At 31.3% G+C, this 18,001-nt stretch overlaps 1 protein-coding gene across 24 annotated transcripts in view; it reads left to right on the forward strand.

Moving 5' to 3' along the window:
* Positions 1-18,001, forward strand: part of LOC145263089 (peripheral plasma membrane protein CASK-like) — a 1,377,184-nt gene that overhangs the window by 1,338,843 nt on the left and 20,340 nt on the right. For 12 of the 24 annotated variants that reach the window (XM_080119970.1, XM_080119972.1, XM_080119968.1 and 9 more), the window contains 4 exons: positions 3,246-3,326; positions 6,503-6,705; positions 12,080-12,160; positions 15,529-15,627. In XM_080119970.1, coding sequence (XP_079976096.1) covers positions 3,246-3,326; positions 6,503-6,705; positions 12,080-12,160; positions 15,529-15,627 — 464 coding nt within the window. The remainder of the gene's footprint in view (positions 1-3,245; positions 3,327-6,502; positions 6,706-12,079; positions 12,161-15,528; positions 15,628-18,001) is intronic. The other 12 variants (XM_080119992.1, XM_080119990.1, XM_080119978.1 and 9 more) reach the window with 2 other exon arrangements.

Genomic DNA, 18,001 nt, shown 5'->3' on the forward strand with positions numbered 1-18,001 from the left:
TCAAAGGAATCACAGATCAATGGGCAGATTGTTGTTGATGATCAGCAGCAAATCAAGAAGCACCTAATGATGTTACTAGAACCTCTCTGTCTTTCACTGCCTCCCCTCCAGGATCTCAAGGCCCCCTATACCATAAATTTGGCCACTGCCCACCTGAAATCTCATAACGGACACCCCGTCCCCCAGTAGGTGGTATGGACCCCATTAGGAAACCCCTAATTAAACATTATCTGATTAGAAAGTGGGTGATCATTTTATGTTAAATTGGGGGGGGGGGGCTGACCTTGCTGGGTTATATGAGCCGTTCCACATAAGTTAACAAATTTACCGAATTTCCATTAATAACAATTACTATATTGTTCAATTGACTACTGTACACTCTTAACCCTTATCCTCGAGTGGTCTTTGGGCCTTGATAAGTGGTGATGCCTTTGTAAAAAAAAAGAAAAAATATATATATATATTTTAATTCATGCAGAGTTCATATTTATTATTACAGAGGTTCATATTTATTATTACAGAGCCAATTCTCTATAGGCCGGTTTCACATATATTCTCACGGAGATCTTTATGCAGGAGAGTATCTGATCATTTCTGTAAAAGGTGTCTGCCTATCTCATCACTGTTTACTACGTGCTCGTTCTCCGGCTAATGATAAAACGAGCAGACACTCTGTACAAAGATATCTGTGAAACTGGCCTTCACCCCAATCAATGTCAAGTGCCGACCCATCCATAGCTTAGGATTAACGCATAAGAAAAAGAAGACAAAAAAACAAAAAAAATTCAATCAGACACATACCATACTTTAAATGCCTTGTTTTCCTGGGCTTGGATTCATTGAACTTGTTCTTGTGTTGCCAGATCAGGCTGTCTGAAGATATTGACTTTCTGATCTAAAATGCACCAAACATTGATGTTATCGTTCTTTTTTTTTCTTTTCCCTTTTCAAAACTCAATCATGTTCTGCAAAATCAAAAAGCAAAAACTATTGTTTAAAAAAAAACTGGTTCTGGATATGACCTTAAACTATATCCAGTGGTGAGGCCCCAGCTTGCGGGCTTTGGGGAGTGTGGAGCCACCCTTTAATTACCATTGCTCCCAGGTCCACTCTGACCCGGAGTGGTAGTACCTGTTAGGGTCCCAACTATGGGTTAAATAGAAACCGACTTGAAAACAACAAATATAGTTTATTAAAAAATTTTTCTTCAAAATCTTTGGATTCAGCATTAAATAACCCGAAAAGGGTTGATATGCCGTAAAACAACCAAACCAACCAAAATTAAAAAAACAAAACAACCAAACTAAACACCATGAATAAATGTTTGAGCAAAAAAAAAAAAAAAAAACTTGAAGCATAAAAACTTTTCCCAAATTACTGGAATCAGCATTAAATAAACCTAAAAGGGTTAAAACAAATCAAATTGTTGAACCTCCGAGATCTAGCTTGATATTTAATTTACCTGACTTGGTAAACACTTATAGAATTACTAGCAGGCTGCCCAGTTATAAAATACACATAAATATTATATTTTAATTTATGCAGAATTCTTATTCATTATAAACAGAAACACCATAGGTATTAAACATAATATGTAAACTCCTTAAAAAAAAAAATGAAGTAAAAAAAAAAAAGAAAAACTAAGACATGTGCATGCGAATAGGTTTTTTCTAAACAGTTCATTTTTTGTAAGTAAAAAAAAGAATACTCAAACTATTACATTTGATACTGGACAACGCCAGGTACATGTAGTATTATTATAGAGTCAATTCTCAATCAATTATTCCATATGATATTGTACCCAATGTATTGTTGTGATTTCAAAAGTAAATAAAAAAAAAAAAATAATTACGACTTGGGTGCCATCAGCTAGAACTGGAACAGAAAGTAAAATTTGTAGCGTTCCAGCCAGAGACGTGACCGCATGAACCATCGTCAGTCAGTTAAGAAAGAGCTGAAAATAAACTAAATGTGCAAATGCAGAGAAGAGCAGTTGTTGACTTATCTGTAATCTCTCTCAATTTTGACCCCTTAGCAACTATTTTTACCAGGTCCATCTATCTATCCATAGCCCTTGAGCCCCTGGAGGGGCATAGGCTATCTAGAACTTTTGTAGATGTTTTTGTTGCGAGGAGTTCTTTTTACAGGGTAACACGTACATCAAGTCTGTTGCCAAGGTCGCTGGAAAGATGGTGGGATCCTTCTACCGCTCCAGAAGATATCTCACTACCGATGCAATTCTCTATCTATATAAAAGCCAAGTACATCCAAGGATGGAATACTGCTGCCATATCTGGGCAGGAGCTGCTAAAAAAAGCCTATCCTGCCTTGACAGAGTACAAAATAGACTTCGTGGTTTAGTGGGGGATGCAACCTCTCTCCCACAGAAGAGACGTTGCAAGCCTATCTTTGTTTTATCGTTATTTCCATGGCAGGTGCTCGTCTGAACTCCAATCTCTGGTCCCCCCTCGCCAATCTTTTACAAAAAACACCCGTCTAGCTGAATCCACTGTGAAAAACTTTCCCCACTCTTTATCTATGCCTAAATCAAAACGTAGATTCCATGAACAAAGCTTCTTTCTTAGAACTGCACACCTGTGGAACTCTGTTCCGTCTGCCTGCTTCCCTCCTGACTACAACTTGGATGTCTTCAAGTCCAACGTACACAAATTCCTGATGAACCGCCCCCTTAAGTAGACACTTTAAATATCCACACTAACATACTGTACTTACAATAACCCTTATCCCTGAGTGGCTACCGGGGCTTGATAAGTGGTGACCACCTTGTAAAAAAAAAAGAAAAAAGAAAAAAAAGGGTGCTGGCCCCACACCCAACCTTCCCAGAAGGTACACACAGTGCCTAGCCTTCCCAAATGGTCACCCATCTGGTACTGGCCAGGCTCAACATTGCTTAACTTTGGTGATCTAGCAAGAACCGGTGTGTCAACGTGATTGTGCTGTACATATTTTGACCCGGTAGAGATCCATAAAGAACGGTGGTATGATGTTAGTTGATCTACCTATTTCAGGTAAAAATGGACTTACCCAGACAACAACAAATACAGTTATGACTAAACATTGTGGCAATTATTGATGGCAGTTATGGCCACTGAAACAGGCGCATACTTTCTGCAATTCTTTAATTAATGCATTTTCGTTAATTATACCATTGTGTTTTTCTTGGTTATTACTGGCCCTTCAAAGCCACAACAGCTCTTAATTCTTTTGTTACTTAATATTTCCAGGTGCTCATGGTGTTGGTCGACGACATATTAAAAATACATTAATTACCAGTCATCCAGATAGATTTGCTTACCCCATTCCACGTAAGTATTTCTCTATATATAGTTACACATCAAATAAATTTCTTTTAAGATTTCCTAAGCTAAAGCCTTAAATTTTAGACATTTTTCAGAATCAATATTTGCCTAAAGATTCTAAACACGGTGTATTAGAGTATATCCCCTGTATATCAAAAATTGACAGAGTAGTTTGGTAGAGTCTGTGTATGTGTGCTGAAGGTCTCTACCAAACTTCTATCAATTTTTGGTCTACAGACCCGTGGAACAAATTCAATTTGGTCTTTAGCCAATAAAAATAGCTGGTAAAAGGTCACTTTAAGTAGCTTCCTTCAGTCTTGACAGACTGTGGATACTTATTTGTAAGGTAGGGTGCCTGCGCATGGAAATTTTTTTGTGTGTGTCAAGAGTTGCGCAATCTCCAACCACATCCCTCCGGAGTTGGCGTTGTTAAATACCAGTGGCAAGTGAAGGTTCAGAATGCACAAAAACAAAAAACAAAAAACTGTATATTTTTTTCCTGAGGATTTAATATAAATCTCTGATGATATATATATATGATGGTATATTAATGCCATCCAATGAAACACGCGTAAGACACGGCAATAAAACAATTTAAATGTGAATTAAGTGAATACTTCTGTGACTTTGGAATCTTTAATAAAATTATATATATACATTTGTATATATGTATGTATATATATATATATATATATATATATATATATATATACATTTATGTATGTATATATATATATACATATATATATGTATATACATATATATATACATTTATATATATATATATATACATTTATATATATATACATTTATATATATATATATATATACATTTATATATATATATATACATTTATATATATATATATACATTTATATATATATATATATACATTTATATATATATATATATACATTTATATATATATATATACATTTATATATATATATATATATATATATAATGAAAATAAAAGCAGGTATTATGGAAAAAAGGGAAAGAAGACCTTTGACCTCAGGACAATGATAAGGATGATCCAGGAAAATAAAAGTACACCAAAGATTAGAGGAGTATCCTATGAAAACTGGGGTTTGTATTACTGTACACATAGATTCGAAAAAGTTGTCAAAAAAACAAATATATAACAAATAAATGTTATCAAAGGCAAGATAAGTTACTTTTCTACCAAACTGGATATAATTTTCGTGTTTTCATTCAATTTAACATGTTTATTCAGCTCGAAAAACATACTGTGTTTACCGATGTATTGGAAAATTCAAAATGGCGGCCGACTCTCTCTTTAACACGGTAAGTTTGGGAAAAGGTGTTATAAATAATAAACTCGACAAAATACTGTTAGAAATTCGCTCAATATATGTTACCGTGACATAACTTGACATATATTCGGTGTTTTTTTAATAGCATTTTGTCTAGTTTATTATTTATAACACCTTTTCCCAAACTTACCGTGTTAAAGAGAGAGTCGGCCGCCATTTGGAATTTTCGAATACATCGGTAAACACTGCATGTTTTTCGAGCTGAATAAACATGTTACATTGAATAAAAAAACACAAAAATATATCCAGTTTGGTAGAAAAGTAACTTATCTTGCCTTTGATAACATATATTTGTTATATATTTGTTTTTTGACAACTTTTTTTAATCTATGTGTACAGTAATACAAACCCGAAAACTGATATATTTATATATTTTACGTGCATAAAGGGAAAGCAATTAAAAATAATAAGTGGAGAAGGTATATATAAAATATCAGGAGGGAAAGATATCTTTGGTGAATTTTATTTTCCTCAATCATTCTTATCATTATTCTGAAGAAGTTTCCTCGAAAATGGGGATACAACGTTAAGAATTTTCTAAAAAGGCCAAAGGTTTTCTTTCACTTTTTTCCATATATATATATATATATGTGTGTGTATGTACAGTAAAACTTCTTTAATATGAACTTCCTCTAAAGTTGGACTTCCTCTCATTTGGACTTCTTCTAAACCTTCTGTAGATGATAACTTAGGTAATAAATACCTAACAAGTAAGAGTAGATTTAATTTATTTTCAAGGTATTTGTTCCTAGTAATAATATTTAACAATTCTTACTTGCAATATATCGTAAACTCAAGTCACTATATACTTGAAGTATCATGTAGCAATGACTTTCATTTACTATTTCTTAATTCTTAGAAAATTAAAGTTAACTGCAGCACATTTTTTTATCATGAGACTTGAACAGCATCCTCTAATTTGAACGAAGCGGATGTTCAAATTAGAGGAGTTATACTGTATATATATATATATAATATATATATATTAGTTATGAAAATATATGGCAATTTAGCTACACATATTCTTCAGCGTCTCATCCCGTTAAAGATTCATCATAGAATTTATGTTACCTGTTATTTTTAGATAGTCACAGATTCATTTTTATTTTTAGATAGTCACAGATTCATTTTTATTTTTAGATAGTCACAGATTCATTTTTATTTTTAGATAGTCACAGATTCATTTTTATTTTTAGATAGTCACAGATTCATTTTTATTTTAAGATAGTCACAGATTCATTTTTATTTTTAGATAGTCATAGATTCATTTTTATTTTTAGATAGTCATAGATTCATTTTTATTTTTAGATAGTCATAGATTCATTTTTATTTTTAGATAGTCATAGATTCATTTTTATTTTTAGATAGTCATAGATTCATTTTTATTTTTAGATAGTCATAGATTTATTTTTATTTTTAGATAGTCATAGATTTATTTTTATTTTTAGATAGTCATAGATTTATTTTTATTTTTAGATAGTCATAGATTCATTTTTATTTTTAGATAGTCATAGATTCATTTTTATTTTTAGATAGTCATAGATTCATTTTTATTTTTAGATAGTCATAGATTCATTTTTATTTTTAGATAGTCATAGATTCATTTTTATTTTTAGATAGTCATAGATTTATTTTTATTTTTAGATAGTCATAGATTTATTTTTATTTTTAGATAGTCATAGATTTATTTTTATTGAACTCATGGGTAGGAATAAAAAAAATGTCATTCTTGTTGTCTCCAATTTTCCTATGTAATGCCAGGGATGTGGAGCCTGCTAATTATTATATGAACTTATCTCCGTCAAGTTTTTAATAAATGCCCTTTCATCTTATTTCTCTTGTAGACACAACACGACCACCTCGAAAAGACGAAGAAAATGGGAAAAACTATTATTTTGTCACACGGAAGAAAATGATGGCGGATATTGAGGCAAATGAATATTTAGAATACGGAACCCATGAGGATGCTATGTATGGGACAAAACTAGAGACGATACGACAAATTCACGCTGACAGTCTGATGGCAATTCTTGATGTAGAACCTCAGGTGAGGCAGAGATCTTCAGTTTCTGAATTATTTTGTTCGGTGCTGTGGGATGGGGTTGAGAGATTGTCGTTATTTACTTTGATTTTTTTAAAATTATTTTGACAACTGTCTTAAGTATTTGCATTTGTAATATGTTTTGGCTGATAGTCTGCCCTGCCTGAAGACGACCGGAGAGCACATCAGTGGAAACGTAATCATTAATATAGTTTTGTGTCATTCTTCTTAGAGAATCCAATACTAATGTTTCTGAATTTTTTAGATGAGAATTGATTATTTGTATTATTTGGACTACTGTTCTCATCTTGAGTGTCCTTTTCACAACGTTTTAGTTGACGTAACCTCTGATCATCATGAGGTGTATCTTGTTGAACTCGAGAATCTTTCCATTAAGCATAAGGATACGTGGCATAGTGGATAAAGTACATGGTAAAATTCAGTTGTAAAGTTATTCTGCTAGAGGTTGAAGGTTCAATCTCCAGTGTGGGTGACGCTGAAAATACAGTTGCAACAAGAGAATAATAATTCTAGATAAAATAAAGGGCTCTGTTTGAAATTCCATGCAGATTCTTGAGCTTGACAGAATGATTCTGGAGTTCAACAAGGTACATTAGAAGAAGGGTGAAGGTTACATGGACCTAAACGTTATGAAACATGAGAATTTATGATCCATCCTCTCCAAAAAATTCACGTTGTAGCAAAAAAATTTGGAGTATCTTAGTGATTCGAGTTTTGCTAAAAACATTGTTTCATTTGATGGAAACAGTTCACAAGATTGATTTGGAAAAAGTCTTACACGTGTTGCATTGAGATCAGCTGGAGAAAAGATTTGCTTTGGCTAGATTTTGCTATCCCTTTGTTTTGCAACTTTGTTTTATAGAAATTACTACAGGCAAGACATGAAGCCACTTTATGTAAGGAGGCTAAAAACATACTACTTAAGTGTCTAAAATCTTGCCAACAATAAGTGTTAGATGGAATAGATTCTGATCCAGAAAACAGCAATTCTTCTCTTTTTGTCAAAAACATCACTTCTGGAATGTGAGGACTAAAGGACAAAATAAAGAAAGCGAGAGGTACGCGGCTGTCGAAAGTAAACTCAAGATCCACTTTCTAATCTTGAATTTTGTTGTGTGATCACAGTCAGAACACCTGTGATTTTTTTCCTGTTAGTCGCTGTTTCTCACATCTCATCGTTTTTAATAGCGCACTGAATTTTTGATTCAAATGAAAATCATCACAATGTGCAGTGATTTTTCTTCCAATATTCCAATGTTTTCCAGTTGGGTTCGATGATGATGCCTCCGTTCAGCCTCTCGAGACAACGGATACCCCTTGTAAGGGCAACTACGCAAGTAATTGTGAAGCAAGGATTGCGCAGTTCCAACCTCATCTCCTGAATCGGCACTGCTTGAGTCCAGTGGCAAGGAGAAGTGCTAGACGACTGAAAACAATGTTCAGTTAAGCACCTGGAATTCCGAAATGGTTACCCGTTTTACTACTGACCAGGCTCAACATTGCTTAACTTTGGTGATTTAACAAGAATCAGTGTATCAACGTGATTATGCCGTATATAGGGTTACATACTCTCAAACTCACGAATGGTACACAGAAATGCCTGTCTGCTGCACTTTACTGCTACTAAATACTTCAAATTGTTCTGAAAGGGTTCTTGGTGTTAATGTGTAGACGTTATGCGAACTGTAGACTAGCTACATGTTGTTCTTTCTCAACTGAGAGAACCAGAGCATCTCTGGCTTTTACTAAGTGTTTGACCTTGTTGAGGATTTTCAAGGCTTTCATAAGGCAGTTTTCATCGGTCTTGGCTGTTTGTAGTTGGTCCCTCGACTCTTGTCAAAGGATGTTGACACTAGGCTGTACATAAACAAAGGCGAATGAAAACAAACTCGGCAGAGGTAAAAGATAACGCTTCCATAAGCCTTGTTGCAATATTTTTGGCATTGTAAGAGTGTACAACCACAAAGGTTTGAGCAATTCTACTATAACCATTGAATCTTTGAATTATTCAGCAATAATTTTCCATCTTAATAAAAAAAAGACCATTAAGCTTTGCTGGTCTTGGGTTGATTAATTCTTTACTTGGAAAATTTCTATGATTGATTTATGCTGCCATTTTTTTTTTTTTTGTACTACAAGAATGCTTCTACACTACAGAAGTCTAATAATATGGTGCCTTGAATTTTGTCCTTTGTTTGTGGTTAATTTATTCTGAAACATTGTACTTAATCAACAGGTTTGGTCTATTAATGATATCAGGAACCATTGTGAATTGTTTTATCTTTATGAGTGCCACCCAACCACCGATATCCGAGGAAATGCCTTGGTACAGCACAACATCTCACAAATCTTTCTGATATTTACAGACTGATTTTGAAAAGGAAAAGTTCTTAAATATTTCTTATAGTTGAATACTTTTTAATTTTCATAAATGTATATGGCATTCGTGCAGTTTAGTTAACAGCCGATAAATTGAAAACAAACTAAATATACAGCAAATAACTTTAATCAAACACATTAAAATTTAATTTTCTATCGACCTGCATAGTTTTAAACTTCTGAAATTGTAAGTTTTGATATTTCAAGATTTGTTTTGTTACTTTCGCTTAGCCAAATTCATCAATCAAAAACGACGGTTAATTTTTTTTTTTTCTAATTTTAAAAATATGAAAAAGGCTTATCCTAACCGGACTGGCAACCACCGCCAGATTTACGGTGAGTGGTGTCATAAGCCTTACATTGTTTTTTTTACTATCTTTAAATACTGAAATTAGCAACCACCTTCAAAAATTATCAACTGTCATCTTTCATTGACTCACCATGGGCCAATGAAAGTAAATAAACTGATTTTTAAATTTAAAAAAAAAAAAGAATTGCAAACGGTTTCAAAACTTTAAAACTATACAGGTTAAAAAAAATTAAATTATAATGTATATAAATATAATGTATTTGGTAACAGTTATTTATTGTATTTTTTTTTGTTTTTCTCTGATTTCTGCTCTGTTAACCATACTGCATGATTGACATGGTAAAAAATATCCGGAGAATTTCAACTGAGATTGTATAGTAGTCCTTTATAGTAAATCGGAATATTTATATTAATATTTTTATACATAAAAATATGTAAAAAAGCATCATGTTTCAGTTGGTGGTAGTCATTAAAAACTATGATCTTTTCAGGCAAAGAAGCTTTTCGTTTCATTAAATTAATATTAATATATATAATTATTTACTATAATAATTAAATACCTGCAGACACTAGTGTTTCATCCTTTCAGGAATCATCAGTGCAGGGTGTCACGATTAACGCCAGTCGAGAGATTTGAACCCTGGCATAAGTCATGTCTGGCTTCATTAGCAAGGAACCAAACCATTCGGCTACCGTCAACCGCGAGAGATACAGTTGAAATTTGAACATTTATTCTTTTAAATGCTTTTAACATCAGTCAGGGTGATCTAATCGTTATATGACGATCTACACATGTAAGCTAAATTGACCGACTTATTACAACTGAAAGTGCTCAATGATAGGAAACAAGTTTCTTAAAGGGGCTGACATAATTAGTTACTATGGACAGTAGTGTTTCATCCTTTTGGGAATCATCAGTACAGGGTGTCACGATTAACGCCAGTCGAGAGATTCAAACCCTGGCAACATATATATATATATATATATATACTTACAGGGAGACCCGACGTTGCCTGGGATTGAATGATGATCAACGAATATTTCACACTCCTATATTTTTATTGTCATCGAAATCCGCGAAATCGCCCAGGAGGAAGCTTCACATATCTCCATGCAGTGACTTAGTCCAAAATATATGTTATTCTACATTGCATTCTAGAGAACCTATTGTTTCTTTTATAAAATTATTTTATATAAAATTCTTTCCAGTTAATCAAAGAAAAAAACATGCAAAAAAGAAAACAACAAAAAATATGCTATCAACTTAGCCACAGTAGAATTTTCACAGCCCATTGTTCTATCATTGTTGCTAAGCAATGACATGGAAAAAATGGCTTTATCTATGATAGATAAAATAACGGTTTTCATTATCAGTAATTATCAGGGGTATTCTGAATTAAAATTTAACTAAGATCACTCCCAGGCTTATACACTAAAGTTCTAAGTTTTTTAGGAAAATCTGTTCAACCGTTTCAGAATCTATAAGGAACGAACTCACACAGACAAAGTTGCATTTATATAATTGTATATATATATATATATATATATATATATATATATATATATATATATATATATAATGGTTGTATTGATTAGTTTCATAGATGTAGATCCAATGAAACTCACATGATTATTAAAGAGTACTCAATGCAGGACAGAGCTAGTATATAGCCTGTTTATTATACAAACATTATTGGTTACATATGTGCATACATGATTCAGTGGAATCCCAATTCAAGGATAACACCTCATCAGACTAAAAAAAGAATATATATTGAAACGGGAGTTAAAATTGTATTAATTTTATAATAGTTAATATTCTAGAAGAAAGTGAGGTGTATACTTTGTGAATTTGAGCATTGGGGTTTTTTGGAGGGAACTGTGGTGAAAGAAAGGAGTAGTGGTGAGGGAGAGGGAGTACAGTTTCGTGTGGTTATGGTGTTGGTATCTTTTAACTTGGCGGTTATTTATTGGTCTAAGCTTTCACTTTGATGTGAAGTAATATTATACTCTTACCGTCACTTCCCTATCCCAGGTTTTTATGGTTGATTTGTTTTCTGATGGCGACTTCATTTTCCCATTACCAAGTTTTTTTTATCCATTCATGTGTTTCTAGTTTTCAAACTATTTATTTATTAGTGTGTTTATTCATAAGATATATGTCCATATGGTCAAATTAACAGTTAGTTGAATAGATACTAGGGCTTATTTATATTTATTTTTGGAAATGAAGAGTATGGCAACTGTTTACAAACCTAACCAAGTAAAAATACATGGAAAATCAAGTCTTTTATTTCATATATTTTTTTTGCTTCTCTTAATAGTGTTGAGCTTTTCTTATCTTGATAAATTTTGCTTTGTTAAAGATTTATTCTTTGGTAAGATAATCATATAAATTTATTAATTTAAGGAAAAGACCAACTTTCTTTGCCTGAGAAAATTTTTTAATGACTAATATATATATATATATATATATATATATATATATATATATATATATATATATATATAAAATCCATGATAGAGTAAGCCAAGTTTTTGAATGAAAAAAAAAAAAAAATTTTTATCACTTTATATGAAAACATCATTAATGTTGTGTAAATTGATTGCAATGGCATCTCTGCATTTCAAGGTCAATCATCGTGCGTGTGTGTACTTATGATTTTGCAGGCGGTAAAGGTGTTACGAACGGCTGAATTCTCGCCATTTGTGGTATTCATTGCAGCTCCAACTATACCAGCAGTGACCGAGGTAATTTCTATCAGACGCCCTCAACAAGAACTTCCCACCCCCCCTTCGTATCAATTCAAATAATTTATCTTAGATTGTTTCTTATTTGTTTTATTTGTTTTCGGTGACAAACCTTGCAATGGCCAGACGGAATGTGTTCTCGGCATCTTCTTTTGTTAACCTTTCTTCTTTGCCTAATTATGTTTTTTTTTTCTAGATTTCTAATCTCAACTTCAATTAGAAAATTGTCAGTTGCTTAAAAAATAAATTAATCATATCATAATCTTAGCTAAACTAAGGCATAAAATTAAGTCAGATTTTCAAGGTCATTCCTAAATAGAATAACGTTTGACAAATCGATATTTGATTCAAACTAGCCAGTCATTTATCTAAGTTTTCAGTCTTTTACATAAAAAATCCAATCAATTTCATCGATTACATGTTCTATCTAGCCAGATTATTTTATTCTACTGAAATAATTTGCAAATACAGTTATATCCTTTTTTCATTATAGACAGTATCTCTTGCTTCTTTTAAAAGATAGCTCAACCCATAAGTAGGGAGCATATCTAATGCATAAAATTAAGATAGTCAGATTTTTAAGGTTAGACCAAAATAGCAATGCATTTGACAAATTTATATTTGATTCTAACTAGCTATTTATTTTTATCTTTGCAGTACTAAATAAAAAAAATGTAATTCACTTTAGATTCTTTCTAGAAATAATTATTTAGGTAGGAAGATTATTACAATGGAGACCATTTCAAATAATGACATATGAAAGTCAAATTTGAATTCAAATGCTGAACCTAGTCATGCTTGATTTGGTGCATAACAGGAAGTTATGCAATTGAGTTTAGCTGTGATCCCCACATGCTCTAATTTAGTTGTATATCATAAAAATAAAATGTTGACAAATCATCATCTACTGAATGTTTTGTTTTTCAAAATGTTATTATTCAAATATATTTTTGGACTTGATTCTGTGGTTGGTATTGGTTTCTCACAATTCTTTCTAGAGTCTGGTACTTAAAGTACAGACCACATGAAGGTTGCCAACATCCATCGAGAGTGGCAATATGGAACCAACTGGATGCAGACTTGGCACACATAAGTTGTCAATTGACAGTTATCCACTTCAACAGTCATCTTCTTAAACCAGATCATTTAGTTTAGGATTTCGTTTAACCCTTACTCCAGATGAAATAAGCTTAGTATGAATTTCAAAGTATATACATTTGATATTTAAATGTAAGTAAAATAGTAACGTGGGCAACCATAGTCTAGGACAAACCTAAGGCTCCCTTTTCTATTGGCTACTATATGAAGGCGCAGAGGAGGATGCCAATTGTTTCCCTTGACTACACTACTTACTCCTGATCCTCACCATATAATGGTTAGTAATTAACAAGGGGGCATTAGGTAGTCTTTTATATGAATAGATTGAGGATTGAACTCCAGTCTACCAACCAACTAATTAGCAGTCTAACGATTATGCTAGATGTAGATTAAAAAAAAAAATGCAATATTTTCATGCAGCGATTATATATTTTAAAATAAAAAATTTAGAGAGTTGAACTATAGTAAAAATAACAATAAAAAAAAAATGCAATTTTATTACAGTCAAATTATGTGTATTTACTTCCTCTCTAGAGGAGGTTAGACAGGTGAGGTTTTGAAAAGTCAGCACACTAGGTGAAGTGCACTGTAGCCTAAAAAATGCCTGATGAGGGAGCCTCAGGCGATTAGCAATAAATTGAACCATGAACCCTTTTCAGGTAGAAGGTAAAACTTTGGAGGGCAAACTTGAACAAAACTGAACAAAACTTTACCTCAATCCGACAGCAACAAAGTTACTGTCAGATTGATTGTATCGATGACTGGTATAAACAACACCTATTTAAGCTGAACCAAAAAAAGAAGAAAACATTATGAAGAACAGTGCTTTAAAACCTTCCGAACCAAAGTGATACTCGCTCTAGGCAGGTCGAACTGGCTTCGTTTGAAAGGAGGAAATTTTATAGGATTATCAAATTCACAAGCAGTCCCCAGTCACTTGCATATATCCCCATCAGTGGAGGTAACAGCGTGAGGTATTTTGCATTTCTTGCAGGGAGGTGTCGGCATCCTCCCGTATACAGCAGCTGGTATTCATAAATGATCACCCATCTGGTACTGACCAGGCTCAACATTGCTTAACTTCAGCGATCTAATGAGAACTGATGTGTCAACGTGGTAATGCCATATATTAGTGAAGTTTAAAAAAAAAAAAAAACGAAAACTTTTTGAGCTTGAACACTTGTGACTTCTGGTGCAGGACTGTCGTTTGGTAGAAAAATCAAATATCATAAACTCTTGAAGAATTGTTACTCGTTTCAACTGTGAGTTTTGATTTGGTTTCGCAGGAAACGCAGTTTGTTAAAACAACAACTAAAACCCCAAAATTGATATGCCGACTGGTGCACAGAATTCGAATTAATTGCTGAATTTAGAGGGGGGAAACAAGATCAGTTTATTATATGGTAGATTGACTTATGAGTTACCATTCAAATCAAGTCAGGAATGACTCGAGGAAATTAGCCGAGTTGCTCAAAAAATACATGCGTAAATCTGGGAACTAAATTCTGGTTAGTAGTTTTTAAAAAAATAATTTAAAAAAGTCTGTTTTCTTTCAGTTATGTATTATTAATAATAATAATAAAAGAAAACCCCTATTAGGAATAAAAGCCACAAAGGATAAGAGTTAATGAGACAAATTGCCTGTTGAATGATAAGGTCACTTGTACTGTGTTGACCATTTTGTTAACTTTTCGTTCAACGCAATGTCTTGTAAAAGTGTTTTTTTTTTTTTTAGATATAGAGAAAAGCGTTACTGTAACTTTAACATGATTTCTGTATGAAGTTACTTACTTCATCTTTGAAGTCTTTCATACAAACTGGCAACTTTTTAATGGAAGCTGATTGTAGATGCTGCTGGTATTGTCCTGCATGGTCTGTCCTAAGCCTCTGTCTAGCTGCCTTCCTACCCCCAACCCCGCCCTTTCCTGATATTTATATATGTTTTCATCCCTCTTTCCCAATTCCGACTCCAAAGTGTTTATTTGTCTTAAAAGCCAGCCAGGTAAGAGGGGGTCAGAAATGGATACTGACGAATCAACTGATCCACTAAAGACTCTCTTATGGCAGACGGCAGTGTGATGGGAGCTATTGGCTATGCTACAGGTGCATGAAGACTCTGCTGGTGGATTGACCCATTTTTTTTTTTTTTTTTTTTTTTTTGGTTCTATTTTTTTTTTCTCTTTCTCTCTCTCTCTTTCGTTACTGGCTGTCCAATGTTAGTGTCGATATTGATATGCATGGCCTTTTGTATTGTGATTTGGTTTTTCCAGGATTTGAAAGCTTTACGCACTGCTGAATTTGCTTCCTTTGTTGTCTTTATTGCTGCCCCGTCATTGCGCGAGATACGCGAGAAAAAACTGAGTAACCATGTAAGTCGAAGAATTTAGTTTTCACTCGTGTCATTCTGACAACCTCTTTGCAACACTCCTTTCATCATCATCATTTCTATGGTCACAGTGATGATGATCGTGATGATGCTAGTCTAAATAATCCAATTTATAAGTATTTTTTTCTTGTTAGTTTTTTTTTTAATGAAAAGCAAAGATTCCATACATATACATAAGTACTGCATAAGTAACACTCTTAATTATTTTTTTATTTTTTTTTTTACATAAGTACTGCATAAGTAACACTCTTAATTATTTATTTATTTTTTTACATAAGTACTGCATAAGTAACACTCTTAATTATTTTTTTATTTTTTTTTTTTACATAAGTACTGCATAAGTAACACTCTTAATTATTTTTTTATTTTTTTTTTTACATAAGTACTGCATAAGTAACACTCTTAATTATTTATTTATTTTTTTACATAAGTACTGCATAAGTAACACTCTTAATTATTTTTTTATTTTTTTTTTTTTACATAAGTACTGCATAAGTAACACTCTTAATTATTTATTTATTTTTTTACATAAGTACTGCATAAGTAACACTCTTAATTATTTTTTTATTTTTTTTTTTTACATAAGTACTGCATAAGTAACACTCTTAATTATTTATTTATTTTTTTACATAAGTACTGCATAAGTAACACTCTTAATTATTTTTTTATTTATTTTTTACATAAGTACTGCATAAGTAACACTCTTAATTATTTATTTATTTTTTTTACATAAGTACAGCATAAGTAACACTCTTAATTATTTATTTTTTTTTTTTACATAAGTACTGCATAAGTAACACTCTTAATTATTTATTTATTTTTTACATAAGTACTGCATAAGTAACACTCTTAATTATTTATTTATTTTTTTTACATAAGTACTGCATAAGTAACACTCTTAATTATTTTTTTTTACATAGGTACTGCATAAGTAACACTCTTAATTATTTATTCATTTTTTTACATAAGTACAGCATAACTAACACTCTTAATTATTTATTTTTTTACATAAGTACAGCATAAGTAACACTCTTAATTATTTATTTATTTTTTTACATAAGTACTGCATAAGTAACACTCTTAATTATTTTTTTATTTTTTTACATAAGTACTGCATAAGTAACACTCTTAATTATTTATTTATTTTTTTACATAAGTACTGCATAAGTAACACTCTAAATTATTTATTTATTTTTTACATAAGTACTGCATAAGTAACACTCTTATTTATTTATTTATTTTTTTTACATAAGTACTGCATAAGTAACACTCTTAATTATTTATTTTATTTTTTACATAAATACTGCATAAGTAACACTCTTAATTATTTATTTTTTTACATAAGTACTGCATAAGTAACACTCTTAATTATTTTTTTATTTTTTTACATAAGTACTGCATAAGTAACACTCTTAATTATTTATTTATTTTTTTACATAAGTACTGCATAAGTAACACTCTAAATTATTTATTTATTTTTTACATAAGTACTGCATAAGTAACACTCTTAATTATTTATTTATTTATTTTACATAAGTACTGCATAAGTAACACTCTAAATTATTTATTTATTTTTTACATAAGTACTGCATAAGTAACACTCTTAATTATTTATTTATTTTTTTACATAAGTACTGCATAAGTAACACTCTTAATTATTTATTTATTTTTTACATAAGTACTGCATAAGTAACACTCTTAATTATTTATTTATTTTTTTTACATAAGTACTGCATAAGTAACACTCTTAATTATTTATTTTTTTTTTACATAAGTACTGCATAAGTAACACTCTTAATTATTTATTTTTTTACATAAGTACTGCATAAGTAACACTCTTAATTATTTATTTATTATTTTACATAAGTACAGCATAAGTAACACTCTTAATTATTTATTTATTTATTTTACATAAGTACTGCATAAGTAACACTCTAAATTATTTATTTATTTTTTACATAAGTACTGCATAAGTAACACTCTTAATTATTTATTTATTTTTTTACATAAGTACTGCATAAGTAACACTCTTAATTATTTATTTATATTTTTACATAAGTACTGCATAAGTAACACTCTTAATTATTTATTTATTTTTAACATAAGTACTGCATAAGTAACACTCTTAATTATTTTTTTTACATAAGTATGCATAAGTAACACTCTTAATTATTTATTTATTTTTTTACGTAAGTACAGCATAAGTAACACTCTTAATTATTTATTCATTTTTTTACATAAGTACAGCATAAGTAACACTCTTAATTATTTATTTATTTATTTTACATAAGTACTGCATAAGTAACACTCTAAATTATTTATTTATTTTTTACATAAGTACTGCATAAGTAACACTC

Source organism: Euprymna scolopes, chromosome 38 (assembly GCF_053919585.1).
Source record: "Euprymna scolopes isolate OS-2025 chromosome 38, ASM5391958v1, whole genome shotgun sequence".
Classification (NCBI taxonomy): domain Eukaryota; kingdom Metazoa; phylum Mollusca; class Cephalopoda; order Sepiida; family Sepiolidae; genus Euprymna; species Euprymna scolopes.